The following is a 13,747-nucleotide window of genomic DNA, read 5'->3' as shown; positions in this document are numbered from 1 at the left end:
ACATCTCCTCACATCACTACTGTTATCAGCCAGACATTCCAAAGGGAGATGCAGGGCTCTGCAAAGGAAAGTATTTTAACAATCTCGGCATGCACCAGCTCTTTTCTGAGTTAAAAAATAATATATAGCAAGATAGAGATATAGATACCTTTACTTGCTATCCTTGAGTGATACAGTCTGCATTTAAAGAAAGAAAGCAAGCTTCTTTTTTTTTCCTTTTTGGCTGAAAGTTTAGGACTGAGGGTGACCCCTTCCTCCCTCTCCCTCTCCTGCACATGGAATTTTAAACATATTTCCTCCAAAACATAACAGGAGGGGTGGAAACTTTGCCTTTCCTTGGTATGTTTGTTATTTTATCATCATTTGTTGAAGTTCAAAGACAGATTATGCGCTGGTGGCCACAGACAGAGCACAGTGGCCTATGGCGTAACTTACTTCACCACACTGTATGCCAAAGCACCTCTCTGTTCATGAATTGCAAAGAGACACAGGGGTCTGAGAACGCTATCTAGTTTTATCTTCACTGACACATCAAAAGGCCTCTGGAAGTTGGGCCAAGGCCATCAAACACATTTCACCTAGATGTTTTCATAGCTGCATGCTGACAAGTCTTCTAGTTCAGTCTGTCGTATCTATACAGGGGATTCTGTAGGCTTTCTGAACAAGAAAGCTGCACGCAAAAATATAACCTGACCATCTCTCATTAAATATAGGATTCTTTTTCCTCAAGCAAGTCTACACAAAAGCTCTTTCAAGTTCATTTTAATCTCCCCTCCAATTTACAAAGCAACCCTCTGTTCTAAGTTCAATCTAATGAGGCCTGGATTGCCATAAATAAGAAATCAATTTCAAATTCACACCGGTTGAAGGTCAATTTGCCAGTTATTCTGGAAGGTATAGATTCCAATGTTCTTGCACAATTTTAAAGCGAGTAAGTTCATCTGGCCACCAGAAGTTCATCCTCCCATTTCAACTAGATTTGGTGGCATGCTCATGTTATTATCTAAATTTACATGATGCTGTCAGTGTTCCTAGAAAACCATCGTGACCAGCCTCATGAAGTTGCTATACGTAAGCAGTAATTTCAAATGTCAGTGTAATCCACATATTYGACTCCATAGTTCTCAGCCCACTTAAAAGTAAGAGCAAAGTGAGCATATAATATCCAAGCTAACATAATAAACTATGTGTTTAAAAAACAGAGCTAGCAAGTTAAATGAAATACAAGGAAGTGCCCTTGTATTTGGGTAMGAAATGTACTCATCATTAATGTGCTAAACAAGAACAGCACCATAGTTAAGATAGTTACCAAGCGGAAGACAAGCTTGCAGGAGAGGCAGCCTTACCTGAAGTACTTGGGGGTAATCAAAGACTTCATTCTTGTGACAGCGTTTGCGAACAGTAGAGATCCCATCTGATAGATTGGTACATTTGTCTAGGATCAACACTGATTCCCCATTCTCAGCTTGAAGAGCTTCCAACTCAGATCGGTATTCTGGGTGTAGAGCCATTTGAGATGACAGAATAAAAAACCTGCGAGGACTGAAAAACCATGGCCATGGTTACCTGACAGCTTGCTTCCAAGAACACTCTAGAGCACATTTCCTTCCATTCTGGAAAAGCAGAATCAGATTAACCAAATGTGGAAACATTGCCAAGACCATTTTTGCAGGCAAGGCTGGAAAAGGTAACAATGCAGTATAATTAAATCATGGATACAAGTGGTTCAGCATTATTTACAACTTCTAATAAATTTATGCTTGGAAAGAAAGCTTATCTTAGAACAGGCACTTGTATTACAACCTCTTTTATAAACTAAAATAATGATCATTTGGCTACGTATTAAAATAGCTTACCACTGATGCCAGGATTGTTTGTTCTTTTATTTCATGCTTGTTTTTTATTACAAAGTAGTTAGGATACTGAATGCTGAATTCTCTTCCCATATATTTTATGATCAATTTTAATTGAGAAAAGGTGCTGAACTGACAAATTAGTTAGCATTTATTTTTTTAGTCTTGATACAGTGACAGTAATGGCAAGACAAGCTCCTCATTATCTGTGATTCAGCTTTGTCCCTTCAGGGCAACATAAAGGCAATGTTTCTGGGACAAAGTTGAAGGTTCATTATTCTATTTGTTCACAGTTCCTACCATGTTCCAAAAATATGAACATTAAAAATTGTATCTTAATACTGAAGTTTTTCAAAATGCTAATTAACTTCAGAGGTAAAATACACAGGGATGCAGTCCTAAATTATATGCTCACAGCTTTAAGAAGTAAGTTTTAACAACGCTGCAATACAGTATGTTACACTCATTTACTTTGGTTTTCTCTTTAAAGGAATGAGCTAAGTCAGACTTGTTCCACTGCTCCCCATGCAAGGGAACACATAGTGAGTGCTTGTCTTCACATCGCCAAAACAACACAGGAAATATGAGGCCTTCACTTAGGATTCCAGTTCTCCTCCACGTGGTACTATTTTTAATATAAAGCTCTGAAAACACATACAAACATACAAATTATGAAGTCAGGCCTTTCCTGCTGCTCTTCTCACCTCTTTTACTTTATTCTCATGCAGGTCATGTTAGTTGCTCTAATTAACAGCTGAGTTGCACAGAAATTTGCCTTTTATTTATTTATTTTTTTTTACAAATAAAAAAAAATAGTTTTTTCCTAAGCTTCAAGCTGCTACTAGCTTGCTACCTGCAGCTTTATAGAATATATATTTCTAGTAGAGGTGTATCAAAACCTTTTAAACAGCCCAACTAAAAAGGACAGCAAATCAAAAAACTTCAGCTCAGCTCTGTAAGGGGAGGGGGGCAGAGGGGAATTTGCCTTAAGGAAAGGAAATACTGCTGCAGATGAGTGATAATAACTGCCCGTGACCAGCTAAAAACTGTGCAGGATCGTTAATTTACATGTTTAAAATCAAATTTTGCCTTGAAACAGTCATCACCCTATGACTTCCAACCTAGTGATCAAATCTTGCTACGAAAGAAACTGCAATACAGCTACCACTAACCCTCTAGGATAGTAGAATGCAATCACTTATTGCAATTAAGTCTGAATCCTGAGTATCCTTCCCTTATCGCACTCTTCCTGCATCAAGCAAATGAATTTGTGAGTGTTTCAATCAGTAATGCTAAGCGGCCACTAGATGGTACTCCGGAGACTATAGTCCAATCCTCCCAGAAGACTATATGCCTGTGAGAACATGTAAACTCCAAAACATTCACTGAATATAAACTCACACACTTGGACCAGCTTCCACATAAAGGTTTCTGTATTAGGCCCAAAGCCAGCCATAGCATTAGGCTGACTACATGGACATGAACCATACGATTGCTCTCTTTTCAGATTCATGCTCCCCAGGAAAAAATAACAAAGCTCACTCTAACTTTGTGCTGCACTGTAACAATATCCAAGACTTACGAAAAATCAATTTGGATTCACCCTGATGCCCCTACACCAGTCAGGTCCAGGAATGCGACAAACAGGAACATAAAGCAGATGCAGAAAGTAAACCACTGCTGCACAAGTTTGTCCTGTAATCGATTGTGACACCCTACCTGGAGCAGCCTACAACACTGCCCTTACCAAAGATGAAGACAATTGGAGGCAAAGTACAGTAACATTTTTGGTTTGATACTGGCAGCATCCTCTCTGCTACAGTTTTCTTCTTTAATAACCCATATTTTCTACAAAACRTGGTTAGAAGAAAGGACCTAAAGCTTCTGCATTTTGAAATCTGATCTTCTGCAATAAACAAACAAGTCATTTAGTCCCTTGTCACTACCAACCCCACCCCACTGCCTCAGTTTGCTCAGCTTTTTGACAGGGTCTTACCTGTGTTGTTACTGTTTTTGTCAAATGTTTTTGGCTGCTGAAGAGGTTTATGAAATATTAAGAGCAGTCTTTTGTAATTGATTAAAACATGTCTTCCAGACTTCTAACTACCCTTGTTCCGAAGACATGAATGGATTAGAGTAACAACCACTTTACAGGCTAGCTCATTTTAACAGCTAAATATACCTCTCTATTACTTCCCACTTGCCTCGCTTTACTTTCAATTACAGGGTTTACGTCTTCCTGCATTAGTCTGGAGGACAAAAAAAATAGTATTCTGATCTCTGGATTCCAATAATCAAGTCAGCTCTCATACTTCTTTTTCACAAGCTAACCATACTAAGCTCCTTGAGATTCATTCTGCAAGACCTTCTTCCTTCAGAGTTCCATCAGTAGGCTTCTTCCTGTACCTGTTCCAAATTTCCAACATTATTTTGAAAGAACTCCAGAACCACAGAAGCACCCAAAGTGATCCAGAAAAAATGTATCCATAAAACACACAAAGGTAAAGATCACATCCTCATTCCTCCTGTTTATGCATCCAAAGGTTGTATTAGCTGGTACTATCTAAGGCAATCATGTTGTTCATCATGACTCCTTTATTCTTTTTAAAGTCACACTGGAGATATAATGTGCTTCTTTTATCATTGCAATAGTGATCTTTCGCTGTTACTTTGCTTTTAATTATCCTAAAATAAATTTTGTTTAAAGAGAACATTTTGCTTTATTGTTTTGAATTGCTGTCCTACTTTATTCGTGACTTAAAAAACTCAAATTAATGATTATTTTTTACTTATTTCCAGTGAACTGCCAAGAGATACTGGATCTAGAACCAAATCTTAATTTAATTCTACTAGAAACACTGGCATGCTGTCGTGTTCCACACTCCAGTTTCTTGAGCAGGACAAGCAGTGAATCACTATGAAAAACCATCAGTTCACGGATAAGTCAGCTTGACAGATTAGGCACAGCCACTAGCACTGGAAGAGTGATACATTTTAATAGCAAGCCTTAGGCACATGCACAGCAATGCTTATCAAATTGCCCATGCCTACCAACAAGTTAGCAGCTAAACTTATATTTTAACAGAATCCATATTCAACACAGTATCGGATATACTTTGCTCAGTTCAACAGAATTCTTTACCCCGGTCCTCTTTCTGGCAGATCCACTTCCCCAGACAACGGGCTGTAAACAGGAATACTGACATCATAGCCTTGCCGGTAGGTCCACGTGGAAAAGCCTCCACCAGCTAACAGAGCTCTGAAAAATACAAGAAAAGAGATTATAAATAAAGCATGATGAGCATTCAAACTCCAGGGCATGAGTTACTGATTATCATTACCAGATTATCAAAAGAATGCATGCTCCAAGAGACAGGTTATTCCTCAACTTTCCTCAGTGGTATTTTTCATGCAGTTGGTAGGTTCACTTTAGCTTTCCCAAACTCGCTTAATACCAGATGGGAGCCAGTCATCAATGGAAAACTTATGATTACATATAAGATGTTAAGGAAATGGTCATTTTTGCCTAAAATAGAGAAACAATTTGTTGCAGTCATGATTTTTTGAAAGTTTAAATGTCCCCAAGCCAATTTTAAATTAAATAAATACATTTGTAATTACTTATATTAATTAACATGTTCCTCAATGTTTGCCCTAAAACACTAGATAGCATAGCTTTTGAAGTGTTGGATACAAGCTTTATTTCAGGCACAAGTTCAGTAATACAGTATTTTGGCAGCTTATAGCAACTCAAGACTTCTCAAGCTGGAAAACTGTAAGGAATTATTTGCTATTGTAGTTTCAAAGTGATCACACATTCTAGTGAGTTTATTTAATTTTTATGTTATAAAAAAGAATGCTATAAACGAAAAACATGACAACAAGAACTCCATATGATCTGAAATTAATTTCCAAGAGTAGAGGCAGCTTGGGATACTATGTGCTAGAAAGCAYGGGAATAATCAAAGCTGGATAAATTAAGATACATTTCAATGTCCCARTGGGATGGCCCTGATTGTCTGTGGCTTTTCCTAGCTGGGGCAACCTTCCGCCACACAGAAAGAGCGAGCTGTAAGGAGCAGACAAAAACAACGCATACAGAAGAAAACAACGCATCATTCACTCTGCCAGAAGAAAAAGTTATGTTATTATCTCCTATACCAGATCAAGTGTCTTGACCAGATGGGTGTAGTCACACACTCTGCAATATGCGAGCAGAGGACATCAGCTTTTCAGTTACCATTTCACCCCCAGTGACCAGGTGGTACAATGAACACACCATCCTATTCCCCAGAAGAAGCTCAGATCCAGCTTCTTTCAGTGAGCCTTCTTGAACAGCTCACTAAACTTTCTGTCCTTTGCCATAGAACAACAGGGTGTGCTATACTTGAAGCTGCCCTAGGGATACTGGGTCTGCTAAAGTTACCATATAAAGTAATTTGCAGAAAAATATTTTTCCAAATCCAGTTTCTCTCATTCTTGAGGRACAAAAGCAGAACACAAACATACCACTGCACCAGGCACTACAGAAAGGATCCTGAGGAGCTGTACTCATTGCAGCAGCTGTGATTACAGCTAGAAGCCTTATTTCCTTAAGCTTGCACAGTTCACAGCTGAGCAGACACTTGTTTCATCAGTAATCATAATAGATGTATCAAAAGAAAATTAAAGTGAGACTGAAAGAGGCACTGACAATCCATTAGGTGATATTCTTGTTTTCAGTYATCCTGAATTAAATGCTTAGTATAGTATTTGAAGTAGTTTTTCCACAGCTGTTGTACAATCAGTTACCTATGTTATCATCCAAGATCCTGCCTATCATTTTTTTCCCTTCAGAACAAGACATTCTGCTTGAACACCAGTATGTCCTGCCTGTTCTAATTCCCTTCAGAGGTTCCACAAGATACTTCATTTCCCGCTCTAAACTGTAGCACTGAGTTGATTAGCATCCCGATATCACGATCACACTTCGCGGTACATGTGACTACTCCCAGCTGGTCAAGCAAGCAGTACTAAAAGTCATTTAAGAAGCTCTTTGAAAATCCTACAGTCAGGATTAGAGGTGTAGCTTGGTTTGATGAAAATTACAAAAAATCAAAACAATTTGCCTGCCTTATTGTACTCTTCACTCACAAACCAAATCACTTGAAGTAGCAGAAATGTCTTGAGAATAGGATGATAAAAATTCTCACTCAGCACTTACTTGATTTAATCTTCCAAAGCAAGTGGCTAGTTGGGATTCCTTTCCACTGCCTCCTCTTTTGACATGTATGTGTCAGATGTACAATGGTGCTATGACCAGATTTTGCCCTCCAAGCTCCACATTTGATGTCACACTCACAGAAACTCAGTTACAAGCAAGGAATAAAAGTTGGCTTTTGGGCATTGATGTTCTTGCACTTTACAACTCTCTCCTTTTTTTTAACCCCTTAATTTGGAAACTACAACCAGATTGTTTTAATTGAATCTGGTGTAAACATGACAGCACCTCATCAGCCTTGAGAAAGCAGGTGTGTGTCATACAGACTTTTACCTAAAGAAACCCACAGGGAACCAACACCAGTTAAATAACTCCACTCAGATTATCATTGTTTGGTGCAGTGAGGAAATAGAGGTATTAACTCCCAAAGTACTCAGGACAARTAATCTTTAAAATGGATTGATCACAGAGAAGGAGGGCTGTTCCCAACTTTTCACCACTTTCCAGATATTGATCCTTCTTTCTCTCGAGAAAGACCCCAACTGGTCTGTGCTCTACATGTTCCTGCCCAGCCGCCATCATCRCCAGTTTCAAAATCTCTCAAGTCAGTGGAACTTGATTTTATTGACCAGARAAGTTGAAGCAGGAAGACAAATCTTGGACCGTATGTTCAATTCTATGGCTACAGAATTRGTTAGCCAAAGAAATTCTTCCATCCTCAGTATTTTACTAACTAGAATAGCATCTATTAAGAAATATTAAAGAGCTTATTTCCAAAGTTTTCTGACAGGAGTTACGTGTATTGTGGCAGTTAACATCAGCAACACAGCCTTCAAGCCAGCAAGGCAAACTTCCATCTTCAAAATCATGGAATAAGGTGCTTTTACACTGTCTTCTGGAAATTAGTTTTAAAGATTTAATAAACAAACAACCACTTAGTGAGACGACCTAGCTAAAGACTTTTGCAGGTACAAAATTACTATACAATTGAATTCCATTTTTTGCATAAGGTCTTAATTTACCTGGATTATTCTGCAGTAAATGAATACAACATGATTCCATCATATCCCATAACCTTATAGCATACTGCTGTTCAACTATGTATGGTATCTCATATGTGCTGAATAAAGAAAGTAGGCTACACTCCCTGTGCAAACTTCTATCACCTGTGCTTTCCACTGGTGATCCACAAAACCCCACATATSCAGTCATTCTGGAGTTGTATTAGCACAATTCAGTCCTGTCCTTCAAAATCCAGCAGGCTCTGTCAGTGTACCTTTACTTCGGCCTGCCACCTCTCACTCCTTTGTGCTACAAGCAGTTATCCTTCACACTTAGCCAACTACCCACTCTGTAACATGTGTGCCCGTTCTCAAATTAAGACAATACACTCGGTTCACTTGTCCTGTTAGATATGAACTAAGATCTCCAGAGGTCTCCAGAAGGATACTACAACCAGATATTGCAGGTCCTTCCAGGACAGATCCATGCCACAGACTTCTTCATAGATCATTTCTCTTCACACCTGTGACCAGGTTTTACACCACACACAAACCAATCTAACCATCTGTTCCCTACAAAAAGGAGTTCCCACACTTTCTGGGCTCCAAACCTCGCTGCTGCCTTCCTTGCATCAGCACTGCATGTTCCCTGACATACAGTTGCAGGGCAAGTCAGATCAACAACTGGATTTCACAAAAATCTCATACCTCTGATCTCCAAAATAATTAGTTTTTCATTGGACTGGTGACCCAATCTAACTTTACATATGACTGCAGAGTCTGTAGACCCCATTTGAGGGAGGGGAAAAGAACATGTGGCCAAAGGAAAAGCAGAACTACTCTTTTCACCATCAGCCTGCTGTTTTTATATATACACTAGTGTAAAATGAAACTGTAACCTCACATAGCTGAAATAGATGATGACTCCAACACAGACAGTCATATTAGCAAAATTGTACTTTTACTAGTATATCTCATTTGGCTGAAGGGGTGGTTTTTATCATCCAGGTATGAAACACTATCACCAGTAAAAGTATTTTTACACTAATGGAACTTCTCCAATAACAGAAATACAGTASTGCCAACAAAGCACCTTTAAGATACCTGATTGGCAAAAAGCTGTTGTCAAAGCACCTAAAAAGATTTCAGTTTTGATTTGAATTACTCAATTTTGCCCAGTAGAATGACAAGCACTTAGAACAAATATCTACTGATATTTCCTGCACAGTAAGCCAAAATACATAAGGCCAAATATAAACGGATATTAACACCAAAAATAAAAGATAAAGGATGGAGAAAAAAGGTTGTGCGGTACAAGAAATCTACTGCATTCAATTAACAAATYCTCTTCTTCCATACACACATGTATGTGTGTAAAAGAACAAACACACAATCCCAGAACAGCACATCCTATTAAAACAAAACACTATCAAGTGAAAAATCATCTCAAGAAATATAAAATTTGAAATAAATACAGGTATGTACTAACAGACAAACAGGTTTGGTTTCTTAAGAACGATGCTTGACTGCCCTCTTCAGGCTAACCTGCATCACATGCATAAAACATACTTCATACAGTAAGGTCAAAACCTTAAGCAGTACTTCACAGCGAGTGATGTAATCATAAAAGGTAAACTTACTCTTTGAACATATCCAGAAAAAATGAGTTCTGTTTTAGCACTGAAGGACAATGCTTTACACAATCTATGGTGCAAAGAAATTAAAATATACTCCATATACCACCATCTTGGCAAAGATCKCATATCTTAGTCAAGATTTTGTTGACAAAACATTTGGCAGAAGAAAGTTAACCTTGATATTCAGAAGAGGGACTGGTTACATAAGACCTCACTCAGCAGAACTTCGTAAGTATGTGTTAGTCTAGCAGAAATGTATTTAGTAAAACTTTCGAATCTAAAATTTAAAGTTTCTCTTATTCTTATTCCAGCTTTCTTTGTTATAACCTACTTTCCTCTTCCAAAAGCAAACTATTCTGGAAGTGAAAATTAACCTCAGGATTCACAAACCTTTTATGTTCTTGGCAAATATTTTCAAAACACACTTGCCAGAGAAGAACTAAGAACAATTGTCAGATTATTAGTACAGTGCAATTCTTAAAATAACATAAATTCACCAGAGTGACAACTGCCTTTAAAAGACCTTGAAGCATTCTTCAAATTTATATCAGAAAATTACAGCTAGGATTCATCTTCGGACTTCTAATTTGCATTAACTGGGACATTCTGTAAAACCTTCAGATTCGGTAACACAAAAYGCAGATCTACTTGAAATTCTCCATCCTTACAGCAAGCCTAACAGCAGATCACACCCCTTCCAAAATTAAGGATGAGGCCAATCTGTCAAATTTCAGGAATAAATGCTTGTCCTGAAGGAAAGAGGAACTTACTATTTCCTTCTTCTTAAAAAAGTTGTGCTCATAGAATCACAAAATACTTAGGGTTGGAAAGGACCTCTGGAGATCCTCTGGTCCAATCCCCCTGCTCAAACAGGGTCATSCAGAGCAGGACTGGGTCCAGCTGGGTTTTGAATTTTTGAATATCTCCAAGGATGGAGACYCCAAAACCTCTCTGGATAACATGTTCCAGTGTTCCACCACCATTCCACCACCAATAAAGAAGTATTTTCTTATGTTCAAGTGAAATTTCCTGTGTTTCAGTTTGTGCTCATTGCCTCTCATCATGTYACTGGGCACTTCTGAGAAGACTCCAGCCCCATTTTCTTGGCTCGCTCCCATCAGCATTTTATATACACTGAAAAGAAGAGAAGGCTCAGGGGAGATCTGGAGGCTAAGCAGTCCCAGCTCTCTCAGCCTCTGCTCATGAGAGATGATCTAACCCCTTAATCATCTTTGTGGGCTTTCAAGCTTTGTAAAGTTAAAGAGTGTGGTCTTTGTTATCAGCTACACTTCCGAGCTTGCTGCTTCTTTAGAGGCATTTAAACCCAGACCTATTACATTCAAACGTGGCAAAGTGCATACCTATCTCTAGGAACATCCAGTGCAGTGTTATAATCCGGTGGCCCACCAGGCAGCATATTGAAGAGCAAGTGATTTGTGCCTCGATCCCACCTAAGGGAAAAAAAGRAACAGATGACAATTAGAAAGGTATGCTCATATGGATGAAACTCTCTCTCAAAGTCTAGCTCTGGCACTGACTTACAGCATACTCCTCTCCAGCATTAAGCTGAACTTCTTTACTTGAGTCCTTCATATACACATACTGACATGTGTAAGTACCTGGATAACTGTGCCAAAGCCTGAGCCGTCTCCTTGATGCGCAGGGTGTTCTGATTGAGAACATCTATGGATGGCACAAAAAGACAGGCCCGGTTGACATCATCAGTGTAGAATTCACTGTCAGATATGGCAGTTAGTAGCTCATTGTATTCCCTGGAAATAGTATTGCTGACGGACGTCCCATATTCATCCACATACTTCTTCAGTGAGTAGATGTATACCTTAATTTTGTTTTTGGGATTGAAGCCACATCGGTAGACATCGAAACAGGTGTGCATCCTGCAGCTGAGGTCACCTCGCTCAGGAATGGGACTATCAGCAGGAAGYTTGACCAAAGGCACATCATGGACACTGCGTTTTTCAACAGTCCAGTCACTGGATGACTCAATGGAGTGAGGCCAGAACTGGAACATTCCTGTAGCAATTAGGCCAAGTAGAACTATGGAGAAGAGAGTGATGTAGTAGATGCGATGTTTGGTTTTCATTCTTGGGATGAGGGCTGGACCCCGGGTGTTGTATTTGGCTGACGCACACATAATGGAATCAATTATCTCTTGTTTCTACAAAATATAAAGAAATAGGTTTAAGGATGAATTCTAGAAGAGATATATAGCTATCACAYGAGCTACAGAAACATTCGGCTAACCCATTCAAGGCAGGCTCTTTGCCTCAGCAGATTACAGTAAAATTTCTTCAGATGCCTATATGCGCCACTGGAACAAAAGATTCCACTATGATCTACATAGTGGAAACATCACTTTGAAAGAACAACATGAAGCTTATCTGCTAGGCATCCTGGGCATCATGGAATGATGTTGCTGGCCAGTTAACAACCACAAATCAGAACAGCATATGGCTTGGGGATGGCGGGAACTGGGGAACCTCAAACACTAGAGAATTAAGAAGTCTTCATAGGTTCCACTCTACCTATGTCTAAGTATAYTCACAGTAAATAAAAAGGAGGCAAACAATCAGCTGTGACTGAAGAGAAACAACTTGGATACCCCATAAAGGGTTTACRAAGGGGCATCATACACAATATGAGACCATGCTACTACCTCTCTCTCACGTAAAGCAGCTTTCAAATCAAGTTTTACAGAAGYCTCACCATATCTGAATAAAATGATGCAAGTTCTTCTGGCAAAGACTGGGAATTAACTTACGGTCTTTGTCACTGTACCATTTGGGGCAAAAAAGTGCTCTTTGAGTTGCCACTGCAGACACATACGAAAAGTATTTAAAGTAATAGTTCAGTATAGCCTGAAAAACAATTTAGAATGAAAAGCACAATGTAATATAAAGTATCATAAACCCAGAGCCAGAACTGCTATCACCTTTGACTTTYGTTATAAATTTTTGGAGGGAAAAATGTAGTTCCAGTATGGGGTATTTTTTTTTTTTAATCAATCACAGTTTGAATGATTAGCTGCTAGTTACATGCATGAAGCTGCTTAGGTTTGYAACTCAAGGTTTCATACTGCATAAAGAACTGTAACTCCAACCTGTATTCTCCTCAGTGAGAGCTGTTCAAAAGTCATGTTTTTTCCCCAAAGAAGAATGTGGATGATGTAATTACATGTTCATCCTTTTTTTCCTCTTGGAAAAAGATAGGATGTTTTCTTGCTTCAAGAGGAAGAAAGAAAGTCTCTGCCAACTGTATGCTAGAGAGCTAATATAAATAAAGTAACTATCATTAAGACATCAATCTTAATAACAAGTCACATGACATTTATTTGGCAGTTCCTAACCAACAGCTATTAGGATGTGGCTGCTAACACATGAAGTGACYGCACTTACACTGTGCAGCACAAAAACAGTTTCAGAGACTGTTCAATATGTACTCCACCTTTAGCATCTTCTCATCCATTTAGGTTCACATTTGGATTCTGGAGACAGTTTTTAAAGCCTGCTGTACGAGACAACACTTGCACGTTGTTAGGAAGCCAGAAGCCAGAGTGCTACGTAACTATCAGCACTATAATGAACGATTTCCCATACACTTCTGACTGTTAGTCATGTTATTCCTCCCTCCGCATCTGGTGCCAGAATCACTTTCGTTATTGCTGAGATTACGTATCAGTGGCAAGTTTTTGAGTCACTCGGCAAGGCTGCCTAGACCYACATCTGAGAGGAAAAAAATGAGATATAACTATCCACTCACGGAACCGCTTAATCATTCCTACATCGAACGGGGGAACTTGCAGGCACGAAGCACAGGACGAGGCCTAACAGCATTTACAGCACTAGGAGGAACATGAAACAGAGCTCACAGCCGAAGACGAGGCAAAAGATGACGGGGTGCTCTTCTGCCCCCGAGCACCCTCAACGAGGCGGCCAGAGGAGCTGCAGCCTCCCACGGCGCCACGCAGCCGCGCCGCGCCTCCGCGCGCGGGGACGTGCCCGCGCCCCAGCGCGCGGCCGCCCTCCCGCCGCTGCT

General features: G+C 39.4%; 1 protein-coding gene across 1 annotated transcript in view; it reads right to left on the bottom strand.

Moving 5' to 3' along the window:
- EXT2 (exostosin glycosyltransferase 2) overlaps positions 1–13,190 on the bottom strand; it is an 82,592-nt gene extending 69,402 nt beyond the window's left edge. Inside the window, exons 1-5 of the mRNA XM_085321897.1 lie at positions 13,157–13,190; positions 11,311–11,870; positions 11,053–11,142; positions 4,996–5,112; positions 1,347–1,542 (exon numbers count right to left, since the gene is read on the bottom strand). Coding sequence (XP_085178023.1) covers positions 1,347–1,542; positions 4,996–5,112; positions 11,053–11,142; positions 11,311–11,870; positions 13,157–13,177 — 984 coding nt within the window. The 5' untranslated portion in view covers positions 13,178–13,190. The remainder of the gene's footprint in view (positions 1–1,346; positions 1,543–4,995; positions 5,113–11,052; positions 11,143–11,310; positions 11,871–13,156) is intronic.
- Between the last annotated feature and the right edge of the window lie 557 nt (positions 13,191–13,747).

The sequence above is a fragment of the Rhea americana genome, unplaced genomic scaffold (genome assembly GCF_003343005.1).
Source record: "Rhea americana isolate MKP2758 unplaced genomic scaffold, rheAme1 scaffold_72, whole genome shotgun sequence".
Classification (NCBI taxonomy): Eukaryota; Metazoa; Chordata; class Aves; order Rheiformes; family Rheidae; genus Rhea; species Rhea americana.
This window is presented reverse-complemented; position numbering and strand designations above follow the sequence as displayed.